General features: G+C 35.9%; 1 protein-coding gene across 2 annotated transcripts; it reads right to left on the bottom strand.

Annotated features, from left to right (window-relative positions):
• Positions 1–1,966: 1,966 nt before the first annotated feature.
• LIPI (lipase I) lies at positions 1,967–18,864 on the bottom strand. 2 transcript variants are annotated; one of them, XM_065848898.2, is made up of 10 exons: positions 18,663–18,864; positions 14,581–14,957; positions 13,263–13,371; positions 12,268–12,369; positions 10,732–10,821; positions 9,451–9,618; positions 7,829–7,921; positions 6,696–6,807; positions 6,147–6,320; positions 1,967–2,340 (listed from the first exon to the last, which is right to left on the bottom strand). In XM_065848898.2, exons 1-10 carry the CDS (start codon positions 18,709–18,711, stop codon positions 2,253–2,255), a joined length of 1,362 nt encoding a protein of 453 aa, XP_065704970.1. In that variant the 5' UTR covers positions 18,712–18,864; the 3' UTR covers positions 1,967–2,252. The 2 variants fall into 2 exon arrangements, with proteins under 2 accessions (XP_065704970.1, XP_071665828.1); XM_071809727.1 differs by lacking the exon at positions 6,147–6,320.
• Positions 18,865–19,398: the final 534 nt, after the last annotated feature.

The following is a 19,398-nucleotide window of genomic DNA, read 5'->3' as shown; positions in this document are numbered from 1 at the left end:
GGTAAACAATCCACAAAATAGGGGAAAAAAACTACTCATCTGACAACAACATTAATAATAGCTATGGTAGTAAACAAGCACTCAGTTCCATTACTGGAAAGAGCAGTATATCTACCCTTTATGCTGCCAATTTAGAGCTAATACAATTTCATTATTTTTTCTGGATATTAACTTGAAATTGAGTATCTTAAGCAAAATAAAAGTTTACAGTCAAAAAACATATTCACACCTCCATACTTAAGGTCTTCTCAGCAGGATATAAAATCGATGAAAAAAGAGGATATGAAATATAAAAACGAAACAAAAACCGTATAAAAATATAAAACTTTACTGAAGATGTAGAAAGTAACTTTAAAAGGAAATTTAAGAAGACATTTGATATATTTCTATGCCTGAACATCTGTGTCACCCATTGAAAGATTCTAGTTCAAGACATCTGAAATTTACTCTCAAGTCTCTATGCTTTTTTAAAGTGACATAAGAAACAGATATTTGGAGGCAAGGGGATGAAAGAAAGAAGGCTTGGCTCAGGGACCTATAAATGGGAAGCTAGGAATGATGAGAGGAAGGCTGGACAAAAACCTGCAGAATGAAAAGCAGAATAAGAGTAGCTTTGTTTTGTTTTGTTTTGTTTTTTAAAAAGAGAGAAATAAAATAAAATAAAATAAATAAAATAAAATAAAATAAAATAAAATAAAATAAAATAAAATAAAATAAAATAAAATAAAATAAAAATTAAAATAACAAGAACACCTCTCCATACACATGCATATAAGCAGAGAAAAATGTCTTTTTCTGTGTGTTTCCTAATGACTCCGTCAGAGGCAAGGAACAAAAAGGTGTACAATAAAATGATAAAGCTGAGAAAGACACCACCTGAAAACATCTATGGTAACATAATTAACATTTCTATAGAATATATCTTTTTTAAAGTCGGTCCATGAGAATGTCTGCCCACAGTTCTGTATTTGTTTGGTTGGTTGGTTGTCCGAGCACTTGTTTGCCTAGCCAAAGTAAAAGCATGTGCAATGGCTGGTTCAGAGCTTTGCACACACTGACCAGCATGCTGGAGCTGCCTCTTGCAATGGAAAGCACAAAGTCATAACTTGCTTTCCCTTCCTTAGGACATCAGTGTCCTTCTTCTTTCTAACTCAGCTGTTGACTTTAAATAAAACTTAGCATTCGTATGTTTTGGACATCCCACTCTGACATTCAAATGAAATTGGTCAATAGGTTCAACTAAGTGTTGCTGTCAAGAGCAGGGACAGCAATGGCATAGGGAAGAAAGGAAAAGCATAACATGCATATGACTCGTTTACATGAGAAAGCAGGGTTAAATACATAAAACAACCTTAAAGAAGAAAAATATACATATCTATTCTTCAATCAGTACCATCAGGAAAGGTAATCTGGCACTGGAAAACCTTTTTCTTAACTGGAAGAGGAAATATTTATGTAGGGCTTATTCCTGCTCACATTTCAATAGGTGAAGAGCTATCATCAGTCTCAGCCTGAGCAGTAGCTCTAATTTCAGGAGGCCCAAAAAGAAACATAATGAAAATGCATTTATTTCAAGTTATTATCTTCAGAACAGACTTTAGAGTTGCTTCATATCTGAAGCAACACTGCCCTGCCCATAGGTTTGATAGAAAAAATTCTGAACAGTTGCAATAATATTCATCTATGATGAGCATAAAGATAACTTGTTTAAATAGCAATTTTACATATGTGCCCAGAGATCTTATTGTTCCAGTTTTCAGAGACTGAGCGATTCTATAGTAAGAAAATGTGAATTCATTTATCCAATAAACATAGCACAGCAAAACTGCTGTGCATTAGATCTCCAGATCACATGTACAGTATATTAAATTCACTTAGTGGACAGATAATAATGTTACCATGTAAAAGCCATTTCAAATAATACATAATTAAATACATGTACGACTTGAGAAATAATGTGTCAGGATTATGTAGATAATTCATATTTAATTCAGCGGTTGCTTCACTGCTAACAAATAATAACAAATAGACCATCATACACTTACTTTATTCAAATTTCCCAAACACATAGAATCTGAACTTTTCAAGTAATTTCACCCTAAGGCACTCCAAGTAAGTCATGCATATTACCAGGTAGACTCTGGAAAATAAATCTAGCTTATCTCATTTCCTTTCTTATTGCAGTCTTTATCCTGAGGAAGAATCAAAATGTCACTGCTATAAGACAAATTAAGTTAGTAGAAGCTCTCTCTTCATGTACCCTTCTCTGGGCAAGGAATAGGTTTGAAGGTCAGTTCAGTGTTCTCCATCAGTACAAAATCATATCTGCACAGCTGCAGCCTACAAAAGCAGAAAAAAAAAAAAATGTGCACAACAGAAAAAGTTAACATGAATAGAAAAATATTTCAGTATTTGATTTATGAAACCTCCAGCATTTACCACCTCTCAGAGATGATACTCGGGACAAGAAGAAATGTCTTCTTGTCTAAGTTTACACTGTATTTTATGCATCACTCTATTTTTTTGCCAGACAGAACAACAATCAGCTGAATGGTGCAAAGTAGCATGATAAGAAGTGTATCACATTAGTCTCAAATACAAAGATGCAGTACTTCATCCATTAAAGTTATTAATCTGCATTCAAAGTAATTCTTTAGAACAATTGTCCAAGAACAGTCCAATTCCTGTTAACACTGAGCCTGAATAATTTACTCTGAGTTCCCTAGGTATGAAAGTTTCCCTACTTTCATTCCACAGAGGAAAGTAGAAAACCACATCATTATATCTTCTAACTCTTTCAGTTGCAATGACAGCATGCGTAAGAAAGTTTCATGCAAGAGAGTAATTAGTCGTGTAAACACCTAGAACACCCAGAACTGCATAATACTGCAAGCAGAGGTCACAAAGGGAGTAACACACACACACAATCTTCTTTTTAAGGTCAACACAGATACTCTGCCTTTTAGGGTAGAGGTAGCTCATAGCTCTGCCCTTCATGTGCTACTACAGATAGATGCTGAGAGCTGGTTTGAACAGGCAAACTAGTAGCATAGACTCTGATGACACCTCTAAGGGTATACAAGCTACAATACTTTCTTAATTTAAAATTATCTTCTATATTGCTCTGAACTCACAGAAGTGGCTATATAACACATTCCACCTCGGACTGAGATGCAGAGTACAGTGAAACAGCTAAAGGACAAAGTCTGAGAAAGAACGTCCCACCAGGCACTTCTGTTGTTGCCCATTAGTGTGACATTTCCAACCAGTCGAGGCCCCACCTGTCTGTATATGAAAGGACTGCTGGACTTCTAGATAAGAATTTGAGGCCATTTAAGGACCCCACAAAGCTATGATAGTAGATTTTATGACTAAGAAGTGAAAGATAAATTCTGGTATTCTGTATGACGCAAAGCATAGAATTTCATTCAGTCCTTCATTCACAATTTGTTCTGATTGGAATTTAATAGTTTACTATTATTTTTGTAGAGGGAGAAAAAAAGACATAAAAGCACAGAAATTGCCAGCATTTTAAAAGTCCCTACAAAATATCATGAAATAAATCACAGGACAAATTTCCAACCAGAAAAATTAGAGGTTATTATATGTATCTGTTTCCTGACTTGACTTTCAATATCCCATATAACAATACAATGCTGTATTTCGGCACATTTGCAACAGTATTTGCAACACAGCAGCACAATGTGTTCGCACAGCCAGTTCTTCAACAGCAGCTGTCACCTGGTAAGTCCTCTATCTGACCCCAGGGGATATAACACTTAGGCAAAGAGTAACAATGAATACTAGAAATAAAAATGTATGTTTTCCAAAATATTGTATTTCATTTAACATGCAACACACCAAAACTTGTGATTATTGAATACTAGGAGTGCCTTTTGGGAGAGAAGCCTTGAGAAAGGAGCAGGTTCTGTTCACAAATAAGGAGCAAAACACAAACAATTTTTTTGGTTAGGTGAGGCTTTCATAGTCCCTCATTCCACATGGCTTCCCTGCTGTCTAGAAGGGCTGTCTGCAAGGGCACACCACTCTCTTGTTCAGCAGAGGGATTAATAAGGTCTTCTATTTTATAACTTGTGTTCTTGTTTTGGTTAAAAAAATCCCAGGAGTGGCTGGGCTAAGTATCTTTGAGACATTCACCTTCCCCATCAGTTGAGTTTGAATTGACTGAAAGGTTCAAAAGCTCTTTGGGAGAACTGACACCTGGACACACACAAGTCAGGAAAGCTTTCTGGTTTTATGGGTTAGTAAGAATGATTTTTCTGTGAGGCCAGAAGAAGAGTCTAAAAATTATATATGCCTTTTAGCACCCTCACGTTCACACAGCACCTGTGCAAATAATGAACCAGCCCAGAAGGCCATTTTCAGTGATATTCACCAAACTCCCACTATCTGCTGTTAACCCAGATCTGGGGGGACCGAGACTCCTATTGTCTTTTATCCCTGCATCTGTCCCCTGGTTTTTACCTACTACTTTATTATATGAATAATTTAGATATTTTAATGTAGTTTCTAGTTGATTATCCTGTATTCAAGTAATTGTTGTAATTATATGTAACAGAATGAGGTAAATATAGGTAGTTATAATTACAATGAGCAATTATGTAATTACACCATCCAATAGTCTCGTAACATCTGCATTTAAATTACCTTCACCTGCTGATTCAATACACTACTTTTCATTGCTATGTGAAAGTATCTAGTGTGCCTATATGACTCCCATCTGATGAGGTTCCATAGGAAAGACTTTAGTGGGTCCCATTTTAAAGCAAATCAAGTGCATCTTACTTTAAAACTAACAAGAGTCAGAGTAACAGAATGAAAACTCAAAATCAGTAAGGGCTGCTCACTGAAAATCTCCCTTATTTGCTAGATCACTATCTGAAAAATGCCTGAATGCTGATAGGCTTCCATGAAATGTATCTTCTGATTCATCGCCATGGGGTTGAGAAATCAAATTGCAATATGATTTAGAGCTTTAACTATCTCTCATCACCAAATACTTTTAAATAAAATCATGTCAGTTCACCTGAGAGCTTGAGACTTATGGCATTCAACAAGTTAGTAAAGTAAAATGTATATGCATTCTGGGGTACTATTTTGATTATTGAGTGTTCTCTTTCTTCCTAAGACTCTCCTACCTGTCTCATCCTCTTTCCCAGTAAATATGAAATAGTAGGTTATTTTACAAGGTTTCATAATTTTTACGAAGAATCATACCCAATTCTACTAGACTAGTATCATAGACCAAATCAGAAGGCCTTAAATGTTGTTTCTCAAGTTAACAAAATATACTGTCTTAAGACTTACTAATATTGTAATATTATTCCCACTCATTACTTGATAATTATTATTTTAAATTCTGACTTTGTTGAACCTTCCATTCATACGAAGCAAATAAATGTAACAACTCAGACTAAAATACTCCTGCTACTCCTGGATATTTCTTAACTATTCCATGTAATACATTATTTTCACAAGATGAAAATGTAAAATTTAATTGCTAGTGGTATTGTACAAAAAAAAAAAGAATATATGGCAATACTGCTGAAGTACTTTAAACCAGAAATAATTAATAAAAGCTAGGCAATGACACTTAATTATAAAAAAAATGCAGATGATGTCTTTTTAAGTGTAGGCAACCATAGACTGTGTTTTGGGCTTGGAAGGTCTTTACCTTCAACAAGACAAAAACCTGTTCCAGCCACACAAGTAGCTGAAGTGTTCCATTTCACACCTAACCGTGAAAAGCTGTGTACGGACACATGATTACAATCAGAAAAGTGCTTAATAAAATTTATCTTCTGGAAGAGAACTTAACCACATAGGTGTAAGTCGGGCTTGTCTACTTAAGTGGTCCTTGACAATTCATTGCAACCAAACAGCAGCACGCTGCGTTAACAAGCAGCATCCTGACATCTACATGTAAAAAGGGTGCTGTGCACTAAATGTTAAAATACAGAGAAGCTCTTCCACATGATAAACTTGATTCTAGGTAAGCTGAGAAGGATATTCATGCATTTAGGAATATGTGATTAAAAAAAATCACTAGGGGAAATACAGATTCCTGAGGAAACATCCTGCACAGTTTAGTTCATAAACAACTTTGATACATGACAAACACTTACCTTTCTGGATTATTAAGGGATTTCAGCCTCATCTGGAGAATCCTAAGTTTGTGTTTTGGGCCTATTAAAGTCTTCGTAGAAAAGGTCAAGGAAATTTTTGATATTTTGTCAAGGTCTTGGTAAAATCCAGTTATTATTTTGACTTTTTTATATTGCTGAAATGTCGAAGCTTCACTGAAGAAAAATATTATTTCTAGTCAGGATTTTGTTAGCTGAGTAAAATTAGTCACTGCTAAGCATTATTATTAAGATCAGAAATCACGTAAGATGTATTGACTTTGAGCGTTCAGAACAAGGGCACTAGAACTGGATTCAAACCAGTACCATGCAAGGACCTGGGGTAGCTCATAAATGGAGAGAGGATCTCTTCAGTGTGAGAAGCCTTGCCTCTGACACTGAGCCATATCCAGGAAAAGGAGCTGTGGCCAAGTCTTAACAACCCCATGACATTTTTTTGACTTACAAGTTAGCAATTTAAAAGGTTTAGGAAGCTCAGAAAATTAGTCCTATAGAGCAATAAAAAAGATTTAGAGACAAAGCACAACATACCTATTCATCTCTGATTCTACTGTGTTTCCAGCATAATCTGTTATTTTAACTTTAATGAAACCTCTCCTAGTGCCTTTATTCCAGGTAGTAATTTCCAGTAAGTAGTTATACACTGCAAAAAGAAATAGGAAATAAGATTCAAAAAAAGATCTCAACAGGATACAGTTGTTATTATCACACTGTTAAAAATATTCACTGGTTGATGATAGGAATAGTAACTCTTTACTCCTAAAGTATGAGCCCAAAAATTGATCACATCTTTGTTAACATCTCCTTGACCGTTTGGAAGAAATGGTGTTGTGAGTAACCATGATTACCACTATAACAAGAGATATTCAGTCCTTGGTCACAAAATTTGCCAAGATGATGGAAAAAGCTAACAGGAAAATTTTATTTCACTTGAATTCCCTGTAAGCCTGTCCCCACACCCCAAATCAAAGAGTCTTTAACATAGCAAATTAGAGGAAGAGTTTGCTAACATTTTCTTATGGTGGTAAAGTCTGTTAATAAAAACAGAAACTGGACAAGAATCTAAACTGGACCTCCACATGCATAGGTAGATATCTAAAATGTTGTAGCCAAAGCCCATGTCATGAGAATTCATACCCATAGAGTATAACCCTGAAACAGTTAGCTAAGATTTCCCTCCGTGGTGTTACTCCTAGGGAGACATGGACTTATAAAAGCTGGAGCAGCTCTAGTTGACTGCGGGGTGCTCTCCTCCTGGACTGGAACACAGAGATGTCTGTTTTCTGTCCCCCACCCAGGGGAGTCTTGCTTCCTATTTTTGTTCTCTGAAAATGGCAGCAATGATCCCATCTAAGCAGGTTCTCTCAGTCCAGCTTTTGCCCTGTCACTTGATTCTCATTTTCTGGCTTCTTTCTTCCTCTTGGCAGCCCATCCCACCACTTGTAAAGACATATTTCTTTCTCAGTTCATGTATTGCTTGCTCTTCTGCCACAATCATTCTTCTTTTTCCTCCAGTGTTTGAAAAGACACTTAGCTCATGGTTTATTACACCATTTTAAACAGCAACTAACAATAACATTCTACTTTTAACATGCTTTCACTCCAGATCAGCTAATAAACAGCCAAAATATTTCAGTTTGTTCTGCATGCATTCAGTCACTCACTGCAGAATGGGTCTTGGTCCGAGGTATCAAAATAAGCTTTTGTTGGTGAACTTTTTGGGATTAGCATTTTTTTCCATCTGTCAGCATAATAACCTATAATCCAAAGTTAAATATTTTATTTCAGACATTTAACAAAATCCTGATACACATAAAATTACACAAAAGAAACTCACCCAAAGTGACAGATTTGACTTTAATTTTCTTAAATATTCTCTGAGAAAGTAAATTGACTTGGAAAATGCAGGAATCCCCTGAGTATAATAGAATGTAATATACAAGCATTTTGTTCTTCTAATATATTAGAATAACGAAAATTGTAATAATGTGATAGTTGGAATCTATTTAGTCTAGAGCACTAACTCCAAAAAATAGTGCTGACAAACTCCTGCAGAGGTAATAAAAACAAGCCCAAAAAAGTAGCCCATATATTTGCAAAGAATAGTTACAGCTTCACATTAGGTAAAATTTCTTCCTTTCTCTTTTGAATCACTAAAGTATATGTTTTAAACCCTTTAGTCTATTATTGTGGATGTTATTTACTAAAATGTTAGATAACCTTATGGATGTAATGCAGAAAAAACTTCTGGTTTATACAATTCTACGCTTAATGTCTTTGGGGCTTGATAACAGTCCTTGTTTCTAAAACGGTTCGTCCTGTTGTCTCCCTCTGATTTCTATACCTAATCTGGACAACGAGGGCTGGTTCCAGGCTGCAGAGCTGCCACTGCATGGCAGTAAGCCGGAAAGCTTGCAGCAGGAAGATGCTGCTTCTCCTCTCAGTTCCCAGATTCAGCTGCCTGCCATTTCCTCACAGGTTTTACAGTTATTAAAAAAAAACCCAAAAAACAGCTGACTGCTCAAATATTTCTTCACTTATAGCTCAGGCATTCTGTGTAAGTGCATCAGGCATGGCTAACGACAATGCTGGGGAAATCCTGGAGACTTTCTGCCCTACCATAAGGTCCCATTATGGTTGGGTTTACTTATAAAATAGCATACAGAACTACTATCTATGTTTTTTCTTCAAACCTGATCTAACTACAATAGGGTGTATATTCTGATATAAGGATGTAAAAAAGACAAGATACGAACTGAAAGCAGCTTCTAATTAAATATTTTTGAAATTTCATTCCTAAGAAAACTGCCAATTAGGAAATGCTCACACTATTGTAGCTCTTTACAAACTGTCTCCAGATCCTCTCTAAACCAATAAAAGCCCAAACAACTAAAACCCCCTCCAAATAAAAGCTTGATTCCAAAAGAAGAGCCAGAGAAACTATGAAGTTGCTATAAACATTATTACTGCTAAATAAAAACCACTAGCATTCTAAGGATGACAACACATTGTGAAAGCCTAAAGCGATGAGCTAAGTAGCAGCAGTTTCTCTGTAGAAAGGAAATACTTTGTGGATTCATTTCAAAGCATAATAATCAGAGATTAGGAAATGCTGTACCTGTGTCTGACAGAGAAACTACAAAGCAAAGACATAAACTTTAAACTACTTTAAGCAGCATGCAGCTCTGCACATGATCTATCTCTACAGATCACTGGATTAGCCCCAGAAAGAGCTGGACTTGCCAGAAAATCTCACCCAGCCCAGAGCAGATCTCGTAGCACTTACCCAGTACTGGACAGGACATCGGCTGGAAAGCTTCACAATCAACACATTTTCCTCTCTTATAATCCAAGTAAGAGTCACAAGGATATGTTATTATGTTGCACCTTCTTTTCAAAGATGCTAAGAAGAGGAAGACAGATCTTTGATGGTCACACTTAAAATACTGAAGTCCTTCAGGAAAGAAAAAAATAATACAAAGAATATGTAATAATTTTTCTTCATGAAAGAAAAGACATCATCAAAGTAATCCCATTTGAGTCATTCTTAGATAACCATGCTTTTATTCTCTGGTTAGTTGATTTCTAATTGTGAAAAATGGACACACACACACAAGAAGAAGAAATTCAATACTATTTTGAATATTACAGGTATAGAAAAAAGCCTACAGGCTTTTATATGTAAGAAATAGTCTACCAAGTCATATTAAATTTACAGATTTTTTAGTTATAAAGGCTGAGTCTGAGTTAAAATTTGTCTTGTTGCATCCAGTGAAGAACATTTTGGTAGAAAAAGCACTCTGAGAAATACTTCAGAGATTCATGTCTGGTTTTTTTTCAGAGGTACTAAATTTCTTTCTCTCCTAGCAAAAAAATAAAAACAACAACAACAACAAAACCACACAAAAAAACCCCAAATCAAAACAAACAAAAAATCTAGTACAGGTAAAGATAATCCTGAGTCTTAAGGGATTCTCCCATACTCCCAAAGAGCATTGTGTAGATTAGTAGTAGAAACATAGACAGACATAGACATATCCAAAAGGAGTGAGCAAAAACAATAGGCAGCAACATTGCCTAGGATTTACAGAGGTTGAAATAAGGAAAATTCTGCAGCAAAAGATCATGTCATAAAACTGTTTTCATCCTACAGCCTGAAAGGCCTATCCAAAACCTAGTTCAACATTGCCAACCAGGAGGAATTTAAGACACGGTGAAGACTTGAAAGCTTTGCATTGCATGTCATATGCAAGTGACCCTGTCCAAATGGCTTGGACACAAACATCTCGCCCCATGCCTAGCCACAAATAAACACAGAAAAATAATTATCACTGTATGCAGATTGCATATATAATATAATAATATAATTCCATCATACCAATAACAGCAGTATGGTGGAATGTGTAGGCTTAGTGGAAGATCTTTTTTCAAAAAATGTCAAATGTCTTTGTTATTTCTCATGTGCTGAGCGGGGATGGAAAAGAGACAATATAATGCCCTCAGTTTAACCTTTTTTGTTATTTGATCTCAAATACTCTTCTCATTAATCGAACACATGTTTATTTACCACTGAATACTGTTTTTGGACAACCAGGCTGATCCATTCCGCCATTTGGATAGAAATCAATGGTTCCTAAAGGTTTCTTGAAACCTAGTGCTAAGGTAAAAACATAATGATTCAGAAAAACAGAAACAGAATTATGCAATCAATTATTTATCATAACATTCATAACAAAATAACATGGAAACATTTAAGAAAATTTTTGCAATTATACAGTTCTTTTGTTCTATAAACAGAAGTTGTGTTATTAGTAAAAATCCATGAGCTTTTTTCTTTTTTATAATTATATGCATATGCAATGCTGTACACAAATGTATACAAGTTTGTTTAAGATTCCTCCTGCCACAAAGGAAAGAACAGAAGCAACTACTCAGTGCTGTAGCTGAGACATTATTTACACAATTTATGGAATTTGTGTTCTCTCTTGCAACCAAAATTCTTTACCAATTTAATTTTCATTAGGGTAAAGTTTTCCATTTTTTGCACATGACACTGGATTCTACACTAATTTAAGCAGTATATCAACACAGAAAAATCTGTACCTGTCCTATAAAAGACCATCGGTGAGATTTAGCACAGTTTGACCTACCTTTCTTTTCATCACAAATTATTTTTATTGACATAATTGGAACATTACAAAAACTGATGGTTTAAAGCTTCATATATAAGTTTGTATAGTTAAATTGTTAATGTTTGTACTATTAAAGAAACTGATATGAACTACACAAATCATGGGCCAAGTGCGGTGGGTTTGAAAGGTTCACTAATGGTTTTGAGAAAAAAAAAAATAAACCAGATTATAGCACAGATGAAGCAGACTTTACAGTGTTTTTCATTTTAACCTTACAGTAATGTGATTTAGAATTCTAAGCAGTTGATCTGTAGTGTACTACCATGATACAGCTGAGACTGGCTGTCTCAGAAGGGACTAATTCAGAGATAATCATGTGCTTACAACCTCTATGTTCATACGCACTAACACAGCAAAAGAATGTTAATGCTAAACTATTTTGGAAATAGCAGTATCATAAATTAATGCAATAGGTACACGTTATTCAATGTGCAGATTTTTTTTTTTTTTTTTTTTTATTCAGAAGGAACAGACTATAACCAATAACATATAAATGACAGTGGCATAACTGTTAGTTTTGCATGACATTTAATGGACTCCTGACTACATGGTTATCTACATACACCTTCAGTTAGCTGTTGGACATAAGTTATTTCAATATTTTCAGGTTCGGTTATGAAACTTCACTCAGTAACATGGCTACTCATGTCAGAACTGAACAAAACAGGCCATCATTGCTTAAGCCATTAAGAAAATTTAGTTTTAGTTTCTTGATGAGCAGGCATAGTAACATACAGTATGATTTCAAAAGTATAGACATTGTTAGAAAGCAACAGCACAGGAATCCACCTGATAACATAAAACATACTTTTGCAGCCCTACTTGGATGTTACAGAAAAAGCTTATCCCTTCTCTTTTGCTTTCCTGCCTTTTCTCAAGTTGAAATAGGAAAGTTAAGGCTATGTCATTACCATCAGTATCTGAATGGATTACATCAATAAATTGTGCATCAGTACGATCCAGTCGCTCCTCTGGTGGTTGTTGAGTGAACGAAGGGCCCGCTGGATCAAGACCTAAGTGAAAATAACACTGGCATTACAAACCCTGGGGTCTGTTTCTACAGATATAAAAACTGACATTTAAGCATTATTCATCAGTGACTCTTCATTTTCCTGGGATAAGAACAAAATCCAGCACAATTCTTCTCAAGTTTCCATTCTTCAGCTTGCTTAGCACCTTTTCTGATAATTAACTTAGTGAGCTTCCTTCTTAGCAAGCTGCAGTGAGTTTTGCTCCTTCACCATGAGAAGTATCTGGATCCTGTGAAACCAAATGGGCACTGTGGATTCTGCTCTAGAACCAGCATCTAAAAGTTAATCCTAAACTTCATGCAAGGCTGGTCTGGAAAGATGTACCCAAATGACGATACTCCCGTTCTCACTGTATGCACCACTTCCCGCAGATTAGAGTGGTGAAAGATGTAACAAGGTAAGATTTGAAGTATCCATTCATGGGCTGGACACCTGATTTAATCACCCTGTAGCAGACAGCGTTATGTACTGAAGCCCACACTATGTTCAGATACCTCACACTGAAACTAGATCCTTGTCCCTGATCCCTGTGGTCTGACCAAGAGGTTTTGAACTTTCCTTCAGAGGGACTCAACTTGCTCCATCAACTAGACAGAAACTCAGGTAGTATGCCATGGAACTTAAGTGGCATTTCGATGTAGCACTCATTTTTCATTTGAGAAACTAGAGGTAAACAGGTTGGAAAATTTCAGCTGTTACTTATGTCCTGAAGGCAGACTTTACAATTTTCTGAACTTCTAATAGGGATATATTTTTCCTTGTGTATGTAACTAAATAATCAGTTCTCATTTGTCAGTATTTCAGTGCTATCATCTGTGTGCTTAGCAGCTATGACAACAATACAAAGTACATTAAATTGGGATTAAAAACCTTACCTGTAATTCTGCCAACTTTGCCATTATACTTCTGACCAACAAAGCCAGCTATATGAGCCCCAAGACTGACACCAATCATATAGATAGTGTCAAGAGAAGCTCCATCTACCTATCAAGGAACAAAAAAAAAAAAAAGAAAGAACAAAGCCACAACCACACAAATCGTTAACTGAACAGACATCAGCAGACTGATTTAGTTTTCACTTTTTGTTAGTACTCTAAGTTATATTTCTAACTCTCTAACTTTAGAAACAAATAGGAATTATAAAGTTCTTTTCACATTGACAATCTGTATTAGTTAAATAGTGTAGTAATTATGAAATTATTTGACTAGAAAAATGTAAAAAGGAAGCTTGAGTCACATTTCTTTCAAACTGTCACAGTAGTTAGAAGGGGACGATGGGGAGGGAAGAGGAAGACATTTACCGAATAACAAGAAAGATGAACCGAAACTATGAACTAGGGAGAGAAAAAAAATCTATCTCCCCCTGCCCTATCCTTCCAATACTATAAATTTAGAACATAATACTATTAACACTTACACCACATATCTGCTGAATAATGGTGCCAAATGCACACTTGCAAGAAAGTCTAAAGATGCCCATTCTACAAAGTAGGCAGTATTAAAAAACAAACAAACAAACAAAGACAGACAAACAAACAAACAACCTACTGAAGAACTCTGAAATAGTATCAGCAGACCTGTTATAATCTCTGCAAAGTGATGAGATAATACGTGGGGCCTGAAATATTAATACATCTCAAAATGAATTAACAAAGGCCTCATGACAGCTTGCAAGTGTGAAACTGATAGCATTCAAAATTTCTCAGAATGGCTGGGAAAAAAATTGGTGAGAATGGAAGAAAAATCAAGTGATAAATCTAACAATTCCATAAATTAGATGATAATATCATCAGATAAAGCCCAGCTAAGACCACTGGCATCAGCAATTGTTTAAGCAACTCCTTCTAGAGTGCTGGAACAAATATTTGTATCTCTTTTAGTGATTTATTTTTCATTTAAAATCCTTAATTACAGTCCTTAAATAGTGAAAAGACTAGTGTGATATTTTTGTAAAATCTTAATGCTGCATACTGTTTGAACATCTCTCATTTCACTTCCCCACTGGTGGATTCATACTTTCCAGAAGACCTAAAACTTTCAGCTGGCTAAAGAAACCAGATGTACTCAGACATACTCCAGTGAAAGGGAAACAAGAACTCAAGTGGAGTGAAAGATACACAGAGATTTCTTAAATATCCAGTCCCACACAAACTATTTAAACTTATTCAGAACAAATGCAACTCTCTGCCTTACCAGCATCTGGTCAATATAGTTCTTTAGTATTTCTGCAACTTTTCTACAGTTTTCAACAGCAGTTATATAATTTACAGTTGTAGCACCACGATTCCAATCAACTATAATGAGATTAATGTCCTCTGAAGACAGTAAAAGCTCCTTCATGTCACCTAGCCATGCTGGTGGAGATCCCGTTGGTCTGAAGCCATGAATAACAAAGACAATTTTCTTGGAGGTATCAAGGTATCCAGATGCAGTAACATTATGTTCAATGAGTCTCTCAGAACAATTTGGATTTTCCCTTGTGTATAGCAGTAGCTGGACTTGGAGTTCTGTTCCAGACAAAGCATTGCCTATATTAAGATCTGTAAATTCAGGACACTTTTCCTCCTCATCTGAAAAAGATTAAAATGTTAGACAGTCATTTGATGAGTTAGAACACCTGAAATGCTATCTCTTCACTTTTCTTTCCACTTTTTTCCAGTAAAAGTGAAGAACTTTTCCAGACCTTTGGAATGAGGTGCCAGAATGTGCATTGAACAACAGGGAGACACAGTTTTAATGATTCTGAAGATACCAGTGTGTTCCTTTGAACCCTTCAAATGCAAAATTAACCTTTCTAATTGTTCTTGCACCATGTATTTTCTCCACAACAAATACAAATTAGTAGTCAGTGTTGATAAGATCATTTGCTCAACCATCAAATCTAGGTTTCAAAATTTTTCATAACTACTGTGTGTTGTATCAACAAGACCACTGTGGTTGTTTATTCTGTTGGAAAGTAAAATGTGGGAAAGCAAGACGTGCGGTTCCAGTCACCTGGATGATAAAGGAAGATCAATACTAACATGACCATCTGGATGGTTGAAGACATAATACTAACATAATAATATATAAAGGGCCTTGGACAGATTACTTTGAACTACGTTGCTTGTAATTGTAAAAAGTCATAGCCCAGACTCGTGAGAATGGTCTCTCAGGCCAGATAACCGCCCCCAAGTGCACGGGATGTGTGAATGTCCTTGGGCCTGGTCGGTGAATGAGTGGAAGAACAAGTGAGACAAATATCACATGAGTTCAGTGTGTTTTTAATAACGATTAGTGGAAAAACGCCTTTTGTAAACATCTTAGTCCAGGTCCATACCTGTAAATTCTATAAATCGTCAATGGTGAATGAAGAAGGCAGCCTAGGCCTAGGTCAGCTCTCTGCTTGGCCAGGCTCTGCATTCCTTCCTGAACAAGATTTCTGTCTCTGCGCGAATTTCTGTCTGCATAGATGTTTCTAATCGCCATATCTTCCTTGTTCAGCCAGGGCGTCAAAGCTGCCAGCCCTTAGGCCTTTTTGTTTTATCTAGCAGTAAGAAACAGTTGTCTGACAGTATGTGATGAGCCAGAACCCTTCCATAGTTTTGGATCACTGTAAGGACGCCATTAGCAAGAAACAAAAGAAAGAAGAAACAAAGGACCCTTTTCTGAGTTGGAAAAAATAAGAATCTGCAAGGTCCATATACATAATGGCACAAGAAAACCTGTAGTATTTAGCATTTCTGTACTCAGAGAGTTATGGTATACAAGGTTCAGCTGTAGATCAGTCAGGATCAACAAGAGGGTGGAGATTTTTGAAACTGTCTATAGAGACTTAATTTTTCCTCTGTGTGCTTTTCAACATGGAAAGTTAATGCTTAAAAAAAATTCCTTTAGCTACTAAGCTCACATTGTGTGGATAAGCCACTTCAATATTCTGGGCACAACGCTGATGGCTGTCACAGTTCTTCTGTATGACCTCTTCACCTTTGCCATGGTGTCAGCGGGCTTACGGCCAAAGAAATATGGGCCAATATTTTGGCTTCTAGTGCACTACACTACTTTACAGAAGGCTTTTGTCTGATATTTTATGGCACCTTTCTCAATTTTCCTGTCATTAACACCTTTGTAAAACAAGAGTCAGTCCACTTCTGGAAAGCAAAAGTAGGAAGAGGAATAGTGCCTACTCAGTTCCTTAAAAAACACTGTAAGAAAGTAACCCAAAATTCTCAGAATTTTTGAGTTACAGGAGAGGCAGTTCTAGCTCTTTTCCTTTCCCCAGCAAGCGGCTAGCAGGCAGAACCGAATCCATCACATTTGCACATCTGGAACAGACAGAGGGCCCTCACTGGTTTATCAGGCTGTGAAGGGCAAGTGTGGGGGAGTGACAAGATATCTGAAAGAGGTATTTGAATACTGTAGTGAAGATCTAAACAAAGCTAAACAATGTGAAGTACAGCACTTAATATGGTAAAGATGCTAATTCATTTAGGGAACTAGACTAATCACCTTTAGGCCAAACCATGTATCTACAATTACTAGACCAGTCACCTCTGGACTGGACATCACAAAAAATAATGCGTATTTCCAAAGCAGAGCAGGGTTGAAGTTAGAATGTTAGAAATTGACTAGATGATCTTTCAAGGTCCCTTCCAATCCCTAACATTCTGTGATTCTGTGAAATGGCCTGAAACTTCCTTTCTCAAATCATCCAGACAGAATCATGACCTTACGACAACAGCTACAATTATTACATCTGGGAAAAGTTAGGATTATCTATATTTCAAAATAAATATCACCATTCTTCTCATTTAGACTCTGAATAATTTAAGTAACTTTTACTGAGATTACTGGAAGGGTTATTAACAAACTACTAATACAGGAATGCATTCCAGTTTCATTGCTGAGACATCCAAGAGGTTCTGAAATTAAGAGCTGATCAGCTGCAGTTGTCTTGAATGTATGAAAACAATATTCAAGAACCCAGTAAAATGTCATACATGTGACATGACACAGATATTAATGGAATGTGTCACATTTAATCTCTAGTTTTCATACAATTATATATGACATCAACACTAGAAGTTCTATTACACAAATGTCACATACACAGCTAAACAATAATAAACAGCCACTTAATTACATTTTTGCTATTCAGATTCAAAGCTGTGACATGAAACTCATTCATTTTTGCCTAACATTGTTCTTAAATCGAATTTTAATCACCGATCCTTAAAATTCATCCCTACATATCTAACATATAACAGATTCATGCTAAGATATTGTACAACTATTTCTTCATATCCATTTAAATGTTTTGATTTATTATCATTTGACTGGTAGAAATAAGAATTAATTCTTCTAATCCAGTGAAATGACAGCAACATGAAACAGAGATACAGTCTGGTCCATGGAACTAAGAAAACTATCACAAGGAAATTATTTTAATTGATGAAACTTATTTACTAGCTGGCAAATGTCAAAGGGAAACTACTCATTTGCTTATGGCTCTGAAATGACAGCAGTTGTTCTTTGAAAGGTAAACAGAAAAAAAAAAAAAGAAATTGTGATGTCTTCACTGTGGAATTAGATAAGCACTATAAACAGATTTATAGATTTAATATTTTGAATTGTTTAGCAAGGAGTCATCGAGGGAAGGTTTTTCAAACTCCTGTTTCTCATCAATTACTGGAAGGAATACCCAGCTGCCCTTTGTGCACACTTGTGGGAGTACTCACACACACTTCTCTGTACAGTCAGACCACACAGATAAATGTTGGGCAGTTACATATGTAGTTTAGTTCAGTTAATATAAAATTTTAACTTCCGTGTGTACCTTTGTAAGCATTGTAATCATCTTCTGTCATTGAAAAGTGGAAAATCTTAAGTGCGCACTGACTTTCTTGTAACTAAATTTTGCTATTTAAAGTATAACGCATAACTTGAAAACCTGTCAACCTATCAAATCTGCAATAAACAGTAAACTTATGTTTAGAACTATTTCACAATTACCTCTTTACTTTGTACAAAGTGCAAATACCTGAGTGTGTCTGTGTGCAAAGTACAGCCAGAGATAAAGTATCAGGCTTTGTTCTATTTACTTTAAAATTAAACCCTACGTCTCAGTCTCAAAGTGATCAAATTCTCTTTACTAATCATCTGCTCCATTAGTTATAATTCACTGGGTTTAATCTTTTGGTCAATTTAAATGAAAGAATACTCGTTTGTTGGGATTTTTTTTAAGTTTGAATAAAGCCAAGAGACTATACCACAAAGAATAAGTGAACGGTTCTTACCTGATTTCACCCGGTATACCAAAAAGATGAAGAAACACAATTTCAGCATGTGGAAACGAAGAAAAGCAATACGCAAGTGGCAAATCTAGTATTTCCTTATAGTATGCTAGATTTCTGACCTGACTGTCACTAACAAAGTCAGTGACATGTGGAGTAGGAAGCAGAAAGCAAAGCTATATTCCAGCTTCTGCAATTCATGACTCCTCCTATTGAATGACTTCAGTAGGTAGGGTGGTTTCTGGTCTTTAAGGGCTGGGACTAGTTTTTAATCTATTTCCCTCTCTCTTTGGCTATCAGCAGATTTACACATAAGCAATCAATACTATATATTACTGACAACTCTGTCACACACATGGAATTTAAGAAGCAGAATAACTACAGGTGCTTAGAAACCCACCGTGTATCTTTTTTTAAGCGTGTCACTCAGCTACAGTTAGAAGCACTAAGATGGGCAAAATAAACAGAACAAAAAGTCATTCTGGTGACAGAAGGATTTTCCTGAAAGAACTGGAAAATAATTCTGAGAACTGTACGTCCATAGATTAATTTTGCACAAAACTATGTTCTGAGCTTTTTTCAAGGTGTCATTCTCTAAATCCAGAGGTCTGTGAAAGTGCTTAGATGAGAGAGATGGAGCTTAGAGCCCCGTAAATCTTACCCAGACAGCAAGGTGCTGGGTGTTTTAGGTATGTAACTTAACTTCATTCCCTCTACGTCCCCTGCTACAAAACAGATG

Source organism: Patagioenas fasciata, chromosome 1 (genome assembly GCF_037038585.1).
Source record: "Patagioenas fasciata isolate bPatFas1 chromosome 1, bPatFas1.hap1, whole genome shotgun sequence".
NCBI classification, from domain to species: Eukaryota; Metazoa; Chordata; class Aves; order Columbiformes; family Columbidae; genus Patagioenas; species Patagioenas fasciata.
The sequence above is the reverse complement of the archived record's forward strand: the minus strand, read 5'-3'. Positions and strand labels throughout refer to the sequence as shown.

Coding starts and splice junctions, on each gene's coding strand:
- LIPI (XM_065848898.2), bottom strand. CDS start 18,711: ATGCTGAAATTGTGTTTCTTCATCTTTTTGGTATACCGGGTGAAATCA. Junction 13,372..14,580: donor ACTATATTGACCAGATGCTG/GTAAGGCAGAGA, acceptor GTTCCTTGATAG/GTAGATGGAGCTTCTCTTGA. Junction 6,321..6,695: donor GTAGAATCAGAGATGAATAG/GTATGTTGTGCT, acceptor ATTTTTCTTCAG/TGAAGCTTCGACATTTCAGC.